General features: G+C 35.9%; 1 protein-coding gene across 9 annotated transcripts in view; it reads right to left on the bottom strand.

Moving 5' to 3' along the window:
• The window catches only part of MCF2 (MCF.2 cell line derived transforming sequence), a 124,545-nt gene that overhangs the window by 9,824 nt on the left and 95,161 nt on the right, over nucleotides 1–19,560 (bottom strand). For 5 of the 9 annotated variants that reach the window (XM_003918355.5, XM_009198363.4, XM_009198366.4 and 2 more), the window contains 9 exons: nucleotides 16,557–16,594; nucleotides 13,118–13,206; nucleotides 11,084–11,150; nucleotides 10,239–10,354; nucleotides 10,049–10,118; nucleotides 7,768–7,860; nucleotides 3,416–3,508; nucleotides 2,471–2,596; nucleotides 1,561–1,782 (listed from right to left, as the gene is read on the bottom strand). In XM_003918355.5, the coding sequence (XP_003918404.1) occupies nucleotides 1,561–1,782; nucleotides 2,471–2,596; nucleotides 3,416–3,508; nucleotides 7,768–7,860; nucleotides 10,049–10,118; nucleotides 10,239–10,354; nucleotides 11,084–11,150; nucleotides 13,118–13,206; nucleotides 16,557–16,594 (914 nt within the window). Of the gene's footprint in view, nucleotides 1–1,560; nucleotides 1,783–2,470; nucleotides 2,597–3,415; nucleotides 3,509–7,767; nucleotides 7,861–10,048; nucleotides 10,119–10,238; nucleotides 10,355–11,083; nucleotides 11,151–13,117; nucleotides 13,207–16,556; nucleotides 16,595–19,456; nucleotides 19,505–19,560 lie in introns of all 9 variants that reach the window. The other 4 variants (XM_003918354.5, XM_009198362.4, XM_003918357.5 and 1 more) reach the window with 1 other exon arrangement.

The raw sequence follows: 19,560 nt of genomic DNA, 5'->3' as shown, positions 1-19,560 counted from the left end.
TCATGACTTAATCACCTAATATCCCCCTTACTTTAATGTACTCAAGAAACCTTTTGTTGGCATGTCCATCATTGTAACAAATTAAAGGTAAAATAGAAACTTAATATGAAATAGAAATACTGTATTAGGTAGAAATTAGGTCACCTCACAATAAAATGTACATCAAATGGATTTGGGTCAAATATGCCTATGAAGGTAAAGTACCTTCCCAAGGAATAGGTATATAGACAGCAAGAGATTTGAGCCCTCTGTGACATAGATTACAAGTTTTTGGTTCTCAATCAATGTTTGTTAATGACTTAGAAGGCCCTTTGAGATTTGGGGGCTTAGAGGTGGACTGCTAAAATCAAAGGAGCAACTGGATGAAAACAAGAGTTTTAAAGAAGCTGCTGTGGGTTCAGAGTGAAGCAGGGAAAATAGATGATAGGAAGAACTACTTCTTTTTGACCTGACCCTGGGCAGGAACCTTGTTAGAAACAACTAGGGGCTGCTGATCCTATGGGAAGAATCAAAAGCAAGGCCTGCTTATAGGTAGTCTCCTAATACAAACACCTCATGCCTGTCTCAAAACATATTGCCTGTCCACTTTATAACTGCTGCTGAAAATTTTATCAATTGTCAAATATACTGGTGATGAGAACCATGAAAGAACATGCTCATGAAAAGTGACTAATGTGATAGTGGTTGGTGAATTAAGGACAATCATTTTCTCTATTTTTGCAATTTTCTGTGACAAATGTTATATTGGTTTTAGAATTTAAAATTCAAAAGATGAAATTCATTAGATGTAAAAAGACTTCAAATTTGTCAATTATGGGTATCATGTGAATTGGAAGTTCCTCTTCTCTAATGGAGAAACCAGCTGTTAAGTATCATTGGGTTGTCAATAACTTCCCCAAACAAAACTGTTCTCATTTTAATAACAAACTAATATTAGGAAAAAAATGGGGATTTGGTTTATAGGAGAGAATAAAGTAATTTTGAAAGATGGAACAGGATAGATATGGAAAGGATTCAGCTATAGGTGGCTTTGAACACCCAGGAAGGGTGGAGTCAGGGAATGGAGGAGGAACATGGAAAGGAAGGTGGGGACATGCTAAATACAAAAGTTATCCATTTTTAAATTGCATTGAGGAAAAGGAGGTAACTCTTTCCTCCCTATCTCTCCTGTAGCATAAGGCTCCTTTCTAATAAGACCAAGAACTCCATCCAGTGCCACTGGAAAGAGAGTGCTTATGAGGAGGCTGGGACACTCCTTATAATCTCAAGCCATGCTCTTCGGGATGCTAGGGGGCCCCCTGGGGGAATACCTAATATTGTAGTGAGAAGAAAGGCAGGAATCAAAGCTATGAATTCCCTCACCTTCACTTCAAGCAGAGACGTTATGATTCATCTGACTTCTACATAAGACTTAAGATTTAAAAAAAAAAACAACAAAGATGTGCAGCTACAGTATAAAATGTACTATTTGAAACAAAAAAAAATGTGCAAACTGGGAGACACACACACACACACACACACACGAAACAATACTACATTACCCGATACAAATTGTCTTACTTTCCAACAGTGTTTAAAACTGTATGATGGGTATCTATCAGAGCCTTCTCCACTTTCAACACGCCTTTTGCAAAAAACAATGGCTTTTTCATACAAGAAAAGATGTCGCTGCATTGGTTTGAATCTAGCCAAATCCTTCATTTTTGTAGCACCTTTCTTGTGTCCTATCCAAACACTGAATCCACCTTGCATTATCATCTTGCCCAGTTCATTTAAGTTTCCCTAGAATGGAAAATCAAAACCCATTAGTAGAAAGCAAAGCTACATTCAGCTCTCTGACATCAACATGTTAGTGTTTAGCTTGAGCTACTAAAACCCTGAAGAATAATTTATGTTTTTTAAAAACTTAACTTTGTATGTTAAAACATGGCATGCACCACATAAGTACAAAATTACTGTGGGGGTGGGGGACAAAAGAAACTTCCTTTTCTCTGGCTTCATATCATCTGGAGGTATTTCAGCCAGGGTAAGTCTCCCCATCTCTTCTTCAGTCCTGATTGGTGCATGATATATACCAGTTCAAGTTTTCCCACTGGGTGGAGCTAACCTGTTAAAAGGCGACACAAGTGCTAAAGATTTGATTCTTTTCTTTCCTGTCTATTCCTATCTATAGGGGCAAGCAGCAATTATGAAACAATACGTTTTCTTAGCTGACCCAAGCATTCCTTAAGCAGGATCTCCCAGGTCTGGGATTGGGGGAAGACCGTTATGGACAAGGGGGATCTCATAAATCCATTTGACTGCTGATCTGAAGCCAATTCTCCACTTAGCATTATCAGTAGTAATATCAACATTTTGATCTCCATTTATCTGATTCCTATATGTTATTTCTCAATTGGTTCCAAGAGGGGAAAAGGGACGTTGAGATGTTGACCCTCTAAAATTCCAACAATTATTAAAATGTGCTTACAATATAGCCATTTATTGCAATCTGATGCATAGAATCATTAACTGACTTCAGTAAATCCAGCATTGCATCGAGTGCCTCCTTTAACAGAGCAGATCCTTCACAGTCTTTGCTATATTTTAATAGCTCCTGTAATTAGAAATCAGGAATTAATATTAGGCAGATATTAATATCTGATTGAAATGAATAAGTTTTTGGCTAACATGCTTTCAAGCTGGAATCCAAATATAATGTCACATTTTGGAGTAATTCCTTTTACATGCTCTTTGCTGCAGTAATATTTTTAATAACTGTCAAAATAGAGGAAGTAGAATAGTGACTGAATATTATAAAACAAAGGACATTTAATGCTTCTGGAATTGAAGTATAATAGCTATTAAGACACATCAGAGATCAGTTTTTAAAGCCATTACATGTAGGGTTCTTTTGTCCTCTACATACAATAATTTGTTTTAGCCATGATGCACTCATAACGCATATAGCATAGAACATTATGAAAATTCATTTTAAAACAAGTCGTATTGTATTTATATTTAACACAAGATTCTAGTAATCCTTTTGCATTATACCAGGGGAGTGCCATTTGCATTTTTCATTAGGAAGGCCCCTATGAAATACAGCCTCAAAACTATAAGAAATATTTGTTTGTTTAGTTCTTCTTACAAATATTTAAAGTTCTTCAGCAAAACATTGTGCGGAAATCAACACAACTTGTATGACAAATTAAATAGCTAAGACTCCAGATATTCTCAGCCTGATATCTATGTCTATGGCATTTGTAGCCACAGTGAATTGATGGAGCACACTGCAAAATTCTGCCAAATCCAGCCTTCCCAGTCATTGAGCCTACCTATTTCTAGTGCTTTCTAGTAAACTATTTCCTTTTTAATGGCTTTGCCCTATCTGACTCAAAAAGTAAAGAAACAAACAAATGCTTCATATAATTACCTTCAACAATAACTGATATTTAGTGATTCGTTGCACTGGTTTGAGTAAATAGGAATCCAGTCTAAGTCTGTGTTTTAACTTTCTTTGACATTCCTGTCATTAAAAGATAAATATCAATAAAATTAAATTAAGATATGCACCCTGTGAAAATGCCAAGTGTTCATTGATTAAACCTAATGCCCCAATGTTTCTTACATCTCAAATAAAATTTATTGGAAAAATCACTGTTATAGTCCAGAAATTACAAGACACAGTATATCTGAAAAACTACCATAAACACTGTTTCAAGGATTGGAGAGGTAAACAATTTCAACATTTCAAAGGTTTAAAATGTTCAAATATAAATTCATATTGACGTGGAATGCTTAAAAGGTGTGAAAGCAGGGAATGACTATTGATTAACATGATTAAAACATTCTTTAATATATTCAAGAAAATTCACAAAAGACCAAGCTCTATAAGCAAGGCTCAGAAAAGAAACTGGTTGTGCTGAATATAAATCAGACTGGATATGAGAACAAAATTGTTAATATCACAAATAAAGCCCTCATCAACTGGTGCTATACTTCAACCAGTAATTGGCCCATTGCCACTATAAATATAAAGGTCATGACATTGAGTTTTGGGAACATTGTAGGGGTCCATAGTCAGGGCAAGATGCAGGTATTTAGGATGAAATGTGCATAGAGAAAGTACAGAACATGAAGGGATTGGGGAAACAATATGCCTGAATAAGAACCATGGCTCTCCTCTGAATATGGGTAAAATCCAACATACAATCTAATTCAAACAAGAGTTAAAGATGGAGGACTGCTATTAGGTTGGTGCAAAAGTGATTGCGGTTTTTGTCATTACTTTCAGTGGCAAAAACTGCAGTAACTTTTGCACCAACTTGATACATGCACTTAACTCTCCTCACTCATGACACCCAACTAAAATGATGGAAAAGTTATCTTACTAGGCAAAATCACAAAGTTATGAAGAAGATGAGAAAGGGGAAAACTTCAGCAAAATTTGGAAACTGGAAACCAAACTTAGAAGTGGTCAACAACTGAGCACACTGGAGAAAAGTGGATTTCAAGTTGGTGGAGGAAAAAGCCAAGGAGCAACTCAATTTACATTATAAACATCTCCTCCCTGCCCTCCACAAAGTCTCATGGATTATAGACACCAAGTACCTCTGAAAGTGGGAGGTAAAGTTGAGGTTCAAGAAAGGATGCTTGTTGAAAGTCTTTTAAAGAAGTAATTAGATGATAACAAATGTTGGTGAAGATATGGAGCAATTAATACCCTCATACACTGCTGTCAGAAATGTAAAATGGTGCAGTAACTTTGGAAAAGAGTCCAGCAGTTTCTCAAAAAAGTTAAATGTAGAGTTACTATATGACCCAGCACTTTTACTCCCAGGTATATAGCCAGGAGGAATGAAAACACATGTCTACAAAAAAAGTTGTACAAAAGCATTCTTAGCAGCATTGTTCACAATAATCAAAAGGTAGAAACAAGCCAAATGTGCATCAATCAATGAATGGATAAATAAAATGCTATATATCCATATAATGGAATATTATTCAACCACAAATAGGAATAAAAAACTAATACATGCTACAGCATGGATGAACCACTAAAATATTATGCTAAATGAAAGAAAGAAGTCAAACACAAAAGACCACATATTGTATGATTCCATTTATATGAAATCTCCAGAACAGGTAAATCTATTGAAGACAGCAAGTAGATTAGTGGTTGCCTAGGGCTGCTAAGATTGGGGAAAAAAGGGAAGGTAGCTGCTAAAAGGTACTGGTTTCTTTCTAGTGATCAAAAACATTATTAAATTGATTGTGGTGATGGTTGTCAACCTTGTGAATATAGTAAAACCACTGAATTGTATACTTTAAAAGGGTGAACTGATGGCATTTTAATTATATCTCAATACAGCTGTTACAGAAAGAAAATAAATGGCATGAAAAATCTAAATAAAAGCAATAAGGCTCTCAGATAACCATACTACTTTGCACAGCTGGGTGCCTTCTCTTCCCTTCCTTTGGCAGAAAAATGGATGTTTATCTAGAAAGAGTAAAACACAGGGCCTGTGGACTAAAGGATACAAGGTTCAACTTAGGGCAGAGTACCATATTGAAAAATATTCAAGCACTCTCCATGTTATATCTCAAACAAGTGACCCTTAGTCTTTTCTCCTAACTTGGCTACTACAACACAAGCATCCAGATCATTATACACAAGGTAGCAATTCAAGGACTCTGACCAGCCTAATAGAAATGCTCCAAAGATACAGGTATGGGGGAATCCCTTCAAGCAAATAGCTTGAGACAAATAACTCAACAATGAGGATCATGGTCAATAAACCCACACATGCCCTGGAAACTTCCAATGAGATTTTTAGTCTTTACTCCTAATGTAAGTGGATAGATAAGTACCACCAGACATTTGAGGAGAGCATCAAAGACGGGTAATAGGAACCAAACAAAGAGAAATAGAAAGAAAAAAAGCAACATGAAGACAACAGAAGCTGTGCAGGGAGAAGAAAACAATTTTTAAAAGAAAAATCAATTATCATCTTTGTATAGATGAATGAAGATATTGAATTCATAAAATGAAATCAGAATTCTTTTTTTTTTTTTTTTTTTTTTGAGACGGAGTCTCGCTCTGTCGCCCAGGCTGGAGCGCAGTGGCCGGATCTCAGCTCACTGCAAGCTCCGCCTCCCGGGTTTACGCCATTCTCCTGCCTCAGCCTCCCGAGTAGCTGCGACTACAGGCGCCGCCACCTCGCCCGGCTAGTTTTTTTGTATTTTTTTTAGTAGAGACGGGGTTTCACCATGTTGGCCAGGATGGTCTCGATATCCTGACCTCGTGATCCGCCCGTCTCGGCCTCCCAAAGTGCTGGGATTACAGGCTTGAACCACCGCGCCTGGCACATAATTCTATTAAAAGAAACATTGAAAAAATAGAAAAAGGATGAGGGCTCTTCAAAATTAAAAACGCAATGGCAGAAATGGAAACCTCAATAGAAGGACTAGGAACTAGAGTAAGAAGACAAAGAATAGAAAATAGAAAAGATAAGATAATTAGAGGACCAGTCCAGGATATCCAATATCTGTGCAACAGAAATTCCAAAAAGAGAAAATGGAGAAAATTGGGTGGAGGAAATCAAAGAAAAACTCCAAGTAAATTTGGACAGGAGTTTCCAAATTCAAATTTATCACCCCAAGACTAGCATAATGGATAAAAAACAGTGCCAACATTTGAACACTGAAAATAAAATAAGTTTTCATAAGCTTTCAGAGGACAGAAACTAAGTCACCTGCAAAGGAGCAAAAATTAAAATGGCATCAGATTTCTGAATAGCAACACTGGAAGCTAGAAGACAATTAAGCAATACCTTCAAAATTCTGAGTATAATTATTTCTTACCTAGAATTCTATACACAGCCAAACTAGTAACGAAGTCTTAGCGTAGAATAAAGATATTTGCAGACACATACACTCTCAAAAACTTCTATGTACTGTGTACACTTTCTCAGGAAAACTACTGGAGGATGTGTTCCACCAAACAAGGGAGGTAAACAAGAAAGATAAAGACATGGCACCTAGGAAGGAGGAGAGCCTATGCAACAGACGACAGGTGAGGAGAATTCCAAAAATTATGTTCACCAAGATGCCCAGATGACAGCTGTGCAACAGGCCTAGTGAGTCTAGACAAGCAAGACAGAAAATCCCAGGAGATATTTCTTTAAGAATATGAAATTCAGAGGAAATAGAACGTGTTTAAATGTAATAAGAAGAGATTTTTGTAACTCCCACATCTGGGAGAGGCTGGGGTAGAATAATGATAAGTATCTAGAAAACTGAGTAAAAAGACCATCGCAAGACAAACAGAAGGGAAGGAAAAGCAACCCTATTATACCACATGATTCATCTGAGCAAAGAAATTACATAATCTTAATTTAACACTGTATATCTAACCAAAATTACGATATGACTATAGTGGAGATTTTGAAAGAAAAGAAGTATATTTGTATATGTGGTAGTTGGGTGGGAGGCTGTGAAAGAGAGCTAAGTCTTCATCTTCCATAGGAGAAAGGAGAAAGATAAGCATGTCATTTGGAGCTATGGAGGTAAATACCAAAGGATGTAGCTAAAAGTGCTGAAAGTGTTTGCCTCTGGGAAGTTACAAATGTGTTTGTGTGTGTTGAGGGGAGGGTGGATTTGCTCTTTAACCTATATACGTATATGCATATGTAATGTGCTTAAAGTAGAAAATGAATTTATGATTAATAAATATCCCAATATCTTCCAGAGAGAGTATATCCAATACTTGAATAATTACTATACCTGGAAAAACGCACATTCTGAATACTTCCTCCAAATTGTTTCTGATCTGGGCTTATTCTGACAATATTTTGCATACATCTGAAAATCATCCTTCTGTGATAAAAAACAAATTCAAATGTATTACTAATTTGTGAATATGACTTTTGCCATCAAGAAAGGCTAAACAAGAGTGTAACCAAGCATCCTAGGAAATGTGGCCTAAAGGGCCTACTGTACTAGCAGCTGGTCAAAAGCCTTCTTTACGTTCCAAGAACAGCATGCCCATTGCATCTGGTGGAAGGACACATAATTATCTAAGTAATATCAGAACTTCCACTTGCCAAGCTTGAGGCTTAGATGGAGCCTTCTCTGTCTGAACTATAGAAGCCTACTTTTTTGCATAATGATGAACTAATAGGGTGCCAAGAAATATATTCTGTTATTAGTCTCTTGATTCCCTAGTGAATGAACTTGTATATGACTTCCAAGTTAGAGCCTACAGTCCTAGGTTCATCATTGGGACATTATCATTGTAGCATAATCCATTTAGGCACTTAAGCAATTCTCTCTCCCTGAAATCCTCTTTCTCTGACCCTCATGAATGGGCTACCTTCTACTCATTATTTAACATTTATCTCATGAGTTATCTCTTCTATAAAACCATTGTTTATACCCCCATTCTATGTAAGATGCCCCTCTTCGGGAGTTTCCCAGGACCATTTGTATATTTTGAATCTAATGCAAGTCATCTTCTACACAATTAATAATTTCCCTGTTTTTATACCTAAATAGATTTGGGCTTGGTATCCACATTATCTGGCACAATGCTTGGTGCATAGTAGGTGACCAGTAAATGGTTGTTGAATAAATAAATAATTCATCAATAAACATTTATTAAACCACAACTGGTTATTAAGAATGCTGCTAACCTGATGAGAGATACAACAATATATAGGATATAGACTCTGGATCTAAGGGCTTTCCATTAAGTTTCGGGGAAAATTCATGTATACATGTAAAGGTGCACAAGCACAATAAAGATAAAGTCTCCAATGAGTAGGACAGACATTACATACTATAGAGTTTAAAGGAAGGATAAACTGCTATTGCTTGAGGAAGTTGGGAAAGAATTTGATCATAACTTAAATGTGTTCAAAGTTAAAACATCTTAGTCGGGCGTGGTGGCTCACACCTGTAATCCCAGCACTTTGGGAGGCCGAGGCAGGTGGATCACGAGGTCAGGAGATCAAGACCATCCTGGCTAATATGGTGAAACCCTGTCTCTACTAAAAATACAAAAAATTAGCTGGGCGTGGTGGTGGGCACCTGTAGTCCCAGCTACTTGGGAGGCTGAGGCAGGAGAATGGCGTGAACCCAGGAGGCAGAGGTTGCAGTGAGCCGAGATTGCACCACTGCACTCCAGCCTGGGTGACAAAGCAAGACTCCGTCTCAAAAAAAGAAAAAAAAAAAAATTTAAAAATTAAAAAATAAAGTTAGAACATGTTGAGCAAGGTTGACACACAGTTCTTTCTTATCCTTATTCTCTTCTCATTTCATAAACACTTTGTGGGATAAGATATCTATTTTGAAGCTTTCAAAAATCACCTCTATTGAATAAACTCATAAATCAAGACAAAACTAATCTTTCAGGAAGAAGAGAAACTACATAAGCAGAGAAGCAGACACGAAAACTATTCTAACAGAAAACTCTAATGAAGGAGAGTATGATCACTAACTTGGAAAGTCAATTGTATTAACCATACTCCGGACACAGAGGAATGGGCCTCCCTAATGCTTTTGTTGAAGGAAAAGAACTGACAGCTCTCTGTTTCTATGAAGTTCCTGTGATAGATGCCTTGGTGGCTGGAAGTCAGACTGGATCCAATTCTAAAACTTTACATGTATTTTAATAAGACAAATATTATAAATAATAAGGTGTTTTTTAGGCAAAAAAATTAACCAAGCCCCAGATAGTTGTGTTATGATGATCCCAACTCTTACATCTTCATAGCCAGGATTGTCCCTGGATTACTAGGATTACCCAGGAGTCGGTGTTCAAGAGCTGAGCCACTGAAGCATTTGATACCACAGAATGGAATGGGCATTGTTATGCTCTGGATGTCCCAGTGCTTTCATTGCTGCAGCAAAACTTGGTTTGGTATGAAATACTCACTGGAGTAATGTCTCTTCTCCAAAAACATAAAGACATAAAGCACCTATCTCGTCGCCAAATCTGTTCTTATAAGTGCATTGCCAATTTGGTGGTGCATATTTATATATTTAAAAAAATAATTTTACTAACCCTTTCCAGGAAACAAGGTCCCACGCTTTCTGGAGCATGAGCGCAATTTTCCAGGCTGCTCAAGAAAATGCTGTGAAAATTTCAGAGAAAAAAAAAATTACATGATTTTATGTGAAATATAATAAACTGGTCAAGAGAGCACTTTAAATAGTTTCATAAAAAATAAATATTCAATTCAGCAATTACATACTCATTATGGAATTCATATATTTCTGCCATGTTTCCAAAGAGAACGTCCTTTTTATTTCTCAGGAGAGGTGGCATAAGATCAAACATCTCTGGATTATCCATCTCCGCTCTATAACCCTACCCAAAATAAATACATTCATGCATTTTAAAATATTTACATGCACATTTGGTTGGGCTACTAATGGGTGTAGGTACAGCAGAATATTAGGGGATTTGAAGGTGAAGTTGTTTGAATTTTAATTCAATTTTAATTCAATTCAAATCTCCTACCCAAAGTTATCCATGATTTTTTTTTTTTTTTTTTTTTGAGAAGGCAGGACAAGGAAAGGAAGTCAAGGTTTTCCAGTCAATAGACAGAATAAAGTAATAGGTCTTTGGCCTTCAGAGTAGCTTGTAGTGTAGGAAACAAGATAGAAACCAAGATAAAAACATAGATTACAGGTCATCAGCTTCTCCTTAAATTGGCAATATGTGTTTAGGTTTTTTCAGACCAAATTCATATCATGACATTTTTGTCAAATGACTGTTTTATCCCATTCTCAGTTTTTTACATCACAATCTCTAAATAGCACCCTGGGAATAACTGTAACAATCGGCTGTATCCTTAAGAGAACATTTTCTCTTCTGTAATAAACTCTAAATCAATCATTTCCATTACTGAGGGAGAGCCTGAATGTGCACGTTTAGCCAACATGCTGCATCCAACAATAAAAGAAATGCCCACTGCTGCCATATGACAACCAGGGAAGGAGATGGAAGTAGAAGATTGTCCCTAAACACCTTCTAATGAATGTAGCAAGGGTTCATTCGGGAAAAGAGAGGGCAAATACAATTTGAATAGCTTACCAACAAAACAGTATACAGTTCTCGAACATAAACTCTCTCAGTCTGTATCAGTTCATTTAGGACGTGGCTAAAATGAAAAGACCATATTTATCAGTTATTTTATTACTGAGATCTATATTGCAATGTTTCAAGTATTATCATCATGAGAAGGTAAAACTAGCTAATGCATAGGAACTATCAATGGTTTTTGTTTTAGCATCAAAATATGAAACTACTTTTATGGTTTCTAGAATAAAAACTATATATATAGTCTTATGGGTGGTTTTTATTCATTATATTTATATTCATTTATATATATATATATATCCTGCTTTTTTCATATATATATATATGCTCAAGGGTTACTATAAGCTTTAAAGATCTTTATTTCTAACTCACTGAGATTAGGAATAAATTTACTAAAAACTCACAATAACTATTCTTAAATGTCTGAGGTTTTTATTGTTTTGGGGTAGCATAGTTTATGAATTTTAATACCCTTTTTTTCCCTAAAAAATAAGTATTAGCATTTTAGGCACTATTTTTCCCTTTTCCCAGTAATGTTCTGAAATTTTCTAAGGGAGGCAGTAGATTTTTTTTACCATGTCTCCCAAAGTGTAGGTCATAGTTATATTTCATATATATATATATATATATATATATATATATATAGTTTTTTCTTTTTTTTTTTTTGAGACGGAATCTCACTCTGTCACCCAGGTTTGAGTGCAGTGGGGTAATCTCAGCTCACTGCAACCTCCACCTCCCGGGTTCAAGAGTTTCTCCTTCCTCAGCCTCCCTAGTAGCTGGGATTACAGGCGCTTGCCACCACACCTGGCTAATTTTTGTATTTTTTGGTATAGACAGGGTTTCACCATGTTTGTCAGGCGGGTCTCGAACTCCTGACCTCAAGTGATCTGCCCGCCTGGGCCTCCCAACATGCTGGAACTGCAGGCATGAATAACCACGCCCCACCCATTTCTGTAATAATTTTGTTTATTGTCTCTGGAAAATAAAATATATTTTCTTTTCAATGTGATTTCCAATTGACGTCATATTTAAAACTCATTTCCCTTGTCCCCAGTATAAGTAACCTATTTGATTTTAAATTATACTTTTGACTTTTTTTTCTTTTTCTTTTTGGATATTAAAGCATTTAACATTTGAGAGCTTTATAGTAAGTGTGTGTGTGTGCGTATGTGTGTGTATATATATATGTATGTATCTCATACACACATATATATACCTACAACTTGCTGCAAAATGCTTGCTAATTACAACTCTGTAATATAAAATTAAAAAGATGAATATTCTTATGTCTAGAATATTAATATACCATTATAACAGTGAAGAAAACAATTATTAACATCTATTAAATAACTGTATAAATCTGTATAATCCTTTGTAATTTTTGATGTACCATTCTATTCATTTTGTATACCGAAATTTGCTAAGAGAATAGATCTTAACTGTTCTCACCACACACAAAAAATGGTAACTATGTGAGGTGATAGATGTGTTAACTAACTTGATATGGTAATCATTTCACAATATATACACATATCAAAGCATCACATTGTACACTTTAAATATATGTAATTTTGTCAATTATATATCAATAAAGCTGAAGAATTAGTAGATAAGGTAATTACCATGATTTGATCATTATACATTGTACATATGTATCAAAATTTCACACTGTATTCCATAAATATGTACAATGATTATGTGTCGATGAAAAATAATAATAAAACTTTTTGAAGAATGATAAACAAAAACCTCCATTTTATTTCAGTCTGGGCAAAAAAAAAAAAAAAAAGAGGATAGCAACATTCTGAAAAAGTTTAGTTAATTTTCTTCAAATCACATAAACAGGCCATAGGTTGGCCAGGCCTAAAACCTGGACTTCTGACACCTAAACTAGTGCTCTTTTCATCACACCCAGTAAAACCCCATTCTGTGAACTCAAATTTCTAATTACATTGGCCTTGAACACTGAACCAGACTCCCACAGTTAGATGTGTATGTGAGTTTATATTAATAAATAAAGGATACTTCTTTAAGACATCCAAGCTATTGCCATTGTCCAAACTGGAGGATTGACCAGAACTTCTCTTCTCCTGACAATCATGCACCACTTCAATCTGAAATACAGCAAATAAAAGTTAAATTAGCATCTCTGTAGGTATAATTCTTCTTCAAGGCTATCCAGCTCAAATTAAGTTTATTCTAGGTCCTAACTCTGAAGATAAATTGAAAAATAGAACTATGATATTTTTCAAAATAACTTTGATACATACTAGTAAAAAGTGATTTGAGTTGCCTAAGAAAACAGATTTAAGACACTAATTAGAACTTATTTTATGTATTAACTCTCTATTTATTTGGCATTCTTGGAAAATAAGGTTGATTCATAAAAAGTTAATTTTCTAGATAACTAAAGTGTATTCATTGAAGAACCAACCATCTTTTTAACCATAGTGATTTCTGATGGAAACCTTTCTAGAAAATATTACATGCATCCTTGAATTCTTTAATCAAAGACACACAACATAACTGATCCTTTTTCTTTATTTTTTTTTCTAAGATCTGGGGCAAGCTAGAAGATCCTTTTCCTAATGATTCAATGGCATCATCATAAGCTTGAACATGATAAAATCTAATGATGTGCTGCAGGGATACCTGCAGAACTCTATTCTTTCTTGAAATAACTGTAACCTGTACATCTCTGTCTCTACTCCCTGCCACATGTTAGTTTTTATAAGTTGCCTCCCTAATTCTAAGTGATTGCCTTATTTTATAGACTCTAAAGGACTTGGACTGGCCTACTGAGTCAACTGCAAAAGATTTGTGATGATTATTTGTTCTTAAGAAGCATTTGAAGTGTATTCCTGGTATCCAATCTCAGCCGTATTGGACAGCTGAGCTTGCCAAAAGCCTGACCCCCAAGTAAATGTAACATTGCTTTGTGACAACTAGAACCCCAAATTAAGTACAGTATCTATCAGCTAAGTATTTCCCCAAAATGTGACCTACTTATTACAAATGAAAGAAAAAAACATGTATTACGACTTTCTATATATTAGGCATGCACAGTCCTAGGTGCTTAACACATATTATATTTAACGCAAACAGCATTTAGCAAGTGATGGCATTCTTTTCCTCATTTTAAATATGGGAAAACTGAGGCTCAGAGAGATTTTGTAACATGTAATTCTACAGAATTTGGCATTCACGCTGTTTCTTTCTTGAAACCAGAAGTTGTGGCTGTACCAAATAATAATCAGGCCTGGTATATCAGTATAGACCATTCACTAGGCTGCTATTAATTACATTAAAACTTAGAGCATTATCATATGCCACGCATGTTCAAAGTGCTTCACAAATATTAGATTATTTTGTCTTTAACTCCGTGATGAGAGTGTTCTATTCTTATGCCCATTTTATATATGGAAATTGAGTTCCAGAGAACTTACCCAAGTTTATAAAGCCAGTAAGTGATGGCACTGGGATTATAAGCCAGGCAGTCTAGGTTTACAATTTGTACCACTACGCTATACTGCCCCTTAAAAATATGTTCTCATCTTTATTTACCACAAAAAACACACGAAGAATATGTGGGGTCTTGGGGACCGGGAGCAGTGGCTCATGCCTGTAATCCCAACACTTTGGGAGACCAAGGCGGGAGGATCACCTGAGGCCAGGAGTTTAAGATCAGCCTTGGCAACATAGCAAGACCCTGTCTATCAAAAAAAAGTGTTAAAAATATTAGCCAGGCATAATGGCCCATGCCTGTAGTCTAAGATACTCATGAGCTTGGGGTGGTAGGATTGCTTGAGCCCAGGAGTTTGAGGCTGCAGTGAGCTATGATTGCACCACTGTAGTCCAGCCTAGGCAACAGAGTGAGACTATGTCTCAAAAAAAAAAAAAAAAAAAGAAAGAAAGAAAGAAAGAAAGAAAAAGAGAGAGAGAGAGAAAAGAAAACCTGGGATGTTGTAGCTATGATGAGTCTACTTCTTTACAAATATCAGACTATCATGGATAGCTGAGAAGAAAAGAATCTTGTATCTAACAGTAAATAAGTATATTGGGCGCAGTGACGCACACCTGTAGTCCCAGCTACTCAGGAGTCTGAAGTGGAAGGGTGGCATGAGCCCAGGAATTAGAGGCAGCAGTGAGCTATGATTACCCCTGTGAATAGCCACTGCACTCCAGCCTTGGCAACATAGTGAGACCCCATCTCTAAAAAAATTTAAAAACAACCACAAAAAAGAATGGATATCTTTTCTGAGCTAACAGCCTCTGCATGGTCCATTAGAATCTGTCCTGTGTGTTTCATACTTGTAGGACTGGAATTGCTCACGAAAGAAAGTTTCTTCTGCAAAAAGGTGCAACACTTATTTACGATTATTGAGGTGATGGTGGGTGGTGGTAAAAAGAAGCTGGAACATATACAAGATGTTCTATAGAAATGATTCTAACCTTGAGCCAGGACTTGAGAAACAGCTCATACTGAGAAACTGGCATGTCTGGGGATATGCCAGTAGTACAGTGAAACACAATGCAGCAGCAGCTTTTTTTCTTCTTCTTCTTTTTATTATTATTATTATTATTATACTTTAAGTTCTAGGGTACATGTGCATAACGTGCAGGTTTGTTACATATGTATACTTGTGCCATGTTGCTGTGCTGCACCCATCAACTCGTCAGCACCCATCAACTCGTCATTTACATCAGGTATAACTCCCAGTGCAATCCCTCCCCCCTCCCCCCTCCCCATGATAGGCCCCAGTGTGTGATGTCCCCCTTCCCGAGTCCAAGTGATCTCATTGTTCAGTTCCCACCTATGAGTGAGAACATGCGGTGTTTGGTTTTCTGTTCTTGTGATAGTTTGCTAAGAATGATGGTTTCCAGCTGCATCCATGTCCCTACAAAGGACGCAAACTCATCCTTTTTTATGGCTGCATAGTATTCCATGGTGTATATGTGCCACATTTTCTTAATCCAATCTGTCACTGATGGACATTTGGGTTGATTCCAAGTCTTTGCTATTGTGAATAGTGCCGCAATAAACATACGTGTGCATGTGTCTTTATAGCAGCATGATTTATAATCCTTTGGGTATATACCCAGTAATGGGATGGCTGGGTCAAATGGTATTTCTAGTTCTAGATCCTTGAGGAATCGCCATACTGTTTTCCATAATGGTTGAACTAGTTTACAATCCCACCAACAGTGTAAAAGTGTTCCTATTTCTCCACATCCTCTCCAGCACCTGTTGTTTCCTGACTTTTTAATGATCGCCATTCTAACTGGTGTGAGATGGTATCTCATTGTGGTTTTGATTTGCATTTCTCTGATGGCCAGTGATGATGTTAAATAGTCTTTCAAAGACACAATATTTGTCTAGCGAATAAAACATATGGTTTAAGGCCCATACCAACTATGCAACTAAAGCAATAAAGTCAATTTTGAATTAATTAATGATATTTACTTTTAAGTTGCTCTGATTTTGTCTCCAAGTCTTCTTCCCTGGTAGAGAAATATGAAAGAAGAATTTCAAACCAGAATTAAAGTCAGCACTTTTAATAAAAATACGTATATATTTATTAAATAATTTGAGTTAATATTCCAATATGTTTATATTAATATTTTTAAATCACACTATAGAAGATAATGTTTGGTTGGACTTACTCACATGACTTCATCTTCTTATTGAGCATGGTTTTGCTACATATTCACCCATTCTCTCATTCATCAAACATTCACTTACTTGCCAAGCATTGAAGTAGGTGTTAGTGCTCACAGTTATTTGCAGATTTAATATTCATTCTGACACAAAAACATCTAATGAAATTGTAGCTTATTGATTAACTCAATCAAAAAGAATTTTGAAAAAATCTAAGTTTAATCTACTAATTAGAGCACCTACACTTATTTGGCACTTTCTACATATTGAGCACTATTCTAAGAGCTATGCATGTATCTTCTTTTTAAATACTCAAAATCATCCTAAGAGGTAGGTAACAACTTCTATCCCTATCTTCTAGATAAGGAACTAAGGCTAATATCTTGTCCAAGAAGCAGAGGTGGTATTCAAATTCATATAATCTACTCTCAGAATGTTTCTAACCACCATATAAACATGTCCAAAGCATGATAAAATGTTAAACATGCCATCAAAATTCAAAGCTTTCATCTTTATTTTTTTAATGTTTAGTTTCAAAAGGGTGAGCCACTGTATTATTAAGCAAGGAATCCAGATGTTCCTACAAAGCCAAAGGCATGGTCCAACCAAAGACTAGATTGTTTAGATCCTAATTCTCAGGGCTGCTGAAAAGGCTGTTACTCACACAGGCTGCCTGAGACTCCTCTCTCCACGAAAGGAACAAACCTTTTGTCCTTCCCTCCTCAGCAGGAGCCAGTGACAAGCACACTCAGGAAAACGAAGGCCTGCTATGTTCTCTAGACGCCATACTTCACTTTCACTTACTAAAATATATTTTCTATCTAAACTTCAAGTTTATATAATCGTTTATATAAATATGTATTAAACTTAGTGGGAATTATACAAAATTAATTTCTCAATGAATACTAATACGCTCCACTTTAAAGAAACCTGTTTCTAAAGGTAACTTAAGAGGCAATTATTAGTTTTGCCAATTAATTCTTTGCAACTACATTAAGAGATACAAAATAAATATATGCACAACTTAGGAGAAACGCATCTTATTCTTCAAAGCAAGGTAGATGTATTCATTTTTTAACAATGTAAATATATATAAAATGATTGAGCACCTACACCATATGCTAAGCTCTGTGTTTGGCTGTGTTTGGGGATACAAAGACAAATTGCACACAGTTTCTGCCCTTATAGAGCTTAGTTTAGCAAGAGAGACAGAAAACAGACAATTCCACTAAAGCCAAGAAGAAATTTGGGAGTACTTGTTATCACACAGCATGAACACCTAAGCAAACAGGGGTGCAGGGAAGGAGAAGATGTGGGGAGGAAAAGCTTACCTGAAGGAAGTGGCTTAGAAATAGGAAATCTGATGGAGGAGTAGAAGCTAACGTGTGAGAAAGGAAGAGGAAAGGAAATAGTGTTCCAGAGAGAGAACAGTGTGTGTAATGTCCACAAAGACACCTAGGAAAGGGAAGAAAAAGTGGGCAAGGTAAGTGGAAGAGACAGAAAGACTGTCACAGTTGCCAAGGCCAGCGTGATGTTAGCTTGGATTAGGAAAGTGGCAGTAAGGATAGCAGTGAGGATGAAAAAAAAAAGTGAATTCATTCGAGAGAGATACTTAGTAGGCACAAATCCACAGGATATAGAATTTTTGACCATTAGAGGTAAGGTATAAGTGAGGAGGAACCAAGGTCCCAGGCTTGGGCAATTGGGGAAATCACAATGCCATTCACCAAGATGAAGAGTAGAAAGATTGCAGGAGAGATGAGTTAATCTGAGGTATGTTGAGTCTGAGTTGCCTATGGGAAATTCAAAAAGGCAAATTATAAACAGAGGTCCAAAGCTTAGAAGAAAGATCTAGGCTAAAGATACAGATTTAGGAGCTCAAGCCACATTTTACATTTTATTCCTTGCTCTCAATGTCTCCCATTCTCAATAACTACACTCTATATTCAATGTTAATTCTACAAATATTTATTACATCTTGCTAAGTGCCAGGCCCTGTGCTAGATGCAGAATTATATTTGATGCAAAAAAATAAAATAAATAAAATAAAAGCAAAGAACAAAAAAACAGTTTGACTCATTTTTATGAGAAATTAATACCTATGTTTTGAGTTGACCAAATTTTATATATTTGGCTTAGCGATTAAAAGTCTTAAGAAATTGTTTGGAATGGATTGTTACAATCTCTATTACTCACAGAGCAATTAGGTAAAACGAACAAGGTTTGTAGCATAAATAATGTTTTGATTTAGTTTACAAAGCATGATGCATAATAGATAAAATCATTTATCCATCCATGTCACTTATTTATTAAGCTGCATTCAACCTCATAAATACATTAGGCAGTCTCAAACTGAAGCAAATCCAAGCTACTCCTAACAAAAAGTTGGATCATGAAGTATCTTAAACAAAAGAAGGCCTGATTCATTTTAGCATTGCCAATTGCTTTTCTTTATTCTTTTTTGGGGGTCACTTTATGAAAGACATTGAGTTTAGAAGCATAATCTACATTTCATATAGTCATTTTCCAAGGTAAGCACAATACGAAGAGAATAATGGATGGTTATTAAGAAAAACAGGAAAAAGTTACTTGCAGGTAGAATGCAAGAATGAACGGCTGCTGTTTTTAGATGCCAAACTGGTTTTTCACAAGTACACAAACTCAGAAAAATGTATTGACAAAAGTAATATAATAAAGATGGGTACCTTTTGAAAAAAGTTTACATGCTTGAAAGAAAGAGTAGCCAACTCCCACTGCAGAAGGAAATTGTAACGCCATTAAATAAGAATATCAGAAAAAAAATGAAACA

Source organism: Papio anubis, chromosome X (assembly GCF_008728515.1).
Source record: "Papio anubis isolate 15944 chromosome X, Panubis1.0, whole genome shotgun sequence".
In the NCBI taxonomy this organism is placed as follows: Eukaryota; Metazoa; Chordata; class Mammalia; order Primates; family Cercopithecidae; genus Papio; species Papio anubis.
The sequence above is the reverse complement of the archived record's forward strand: the minus strand, read 5'-3'. Positions and strand labels throughout refer to the sequence as shown.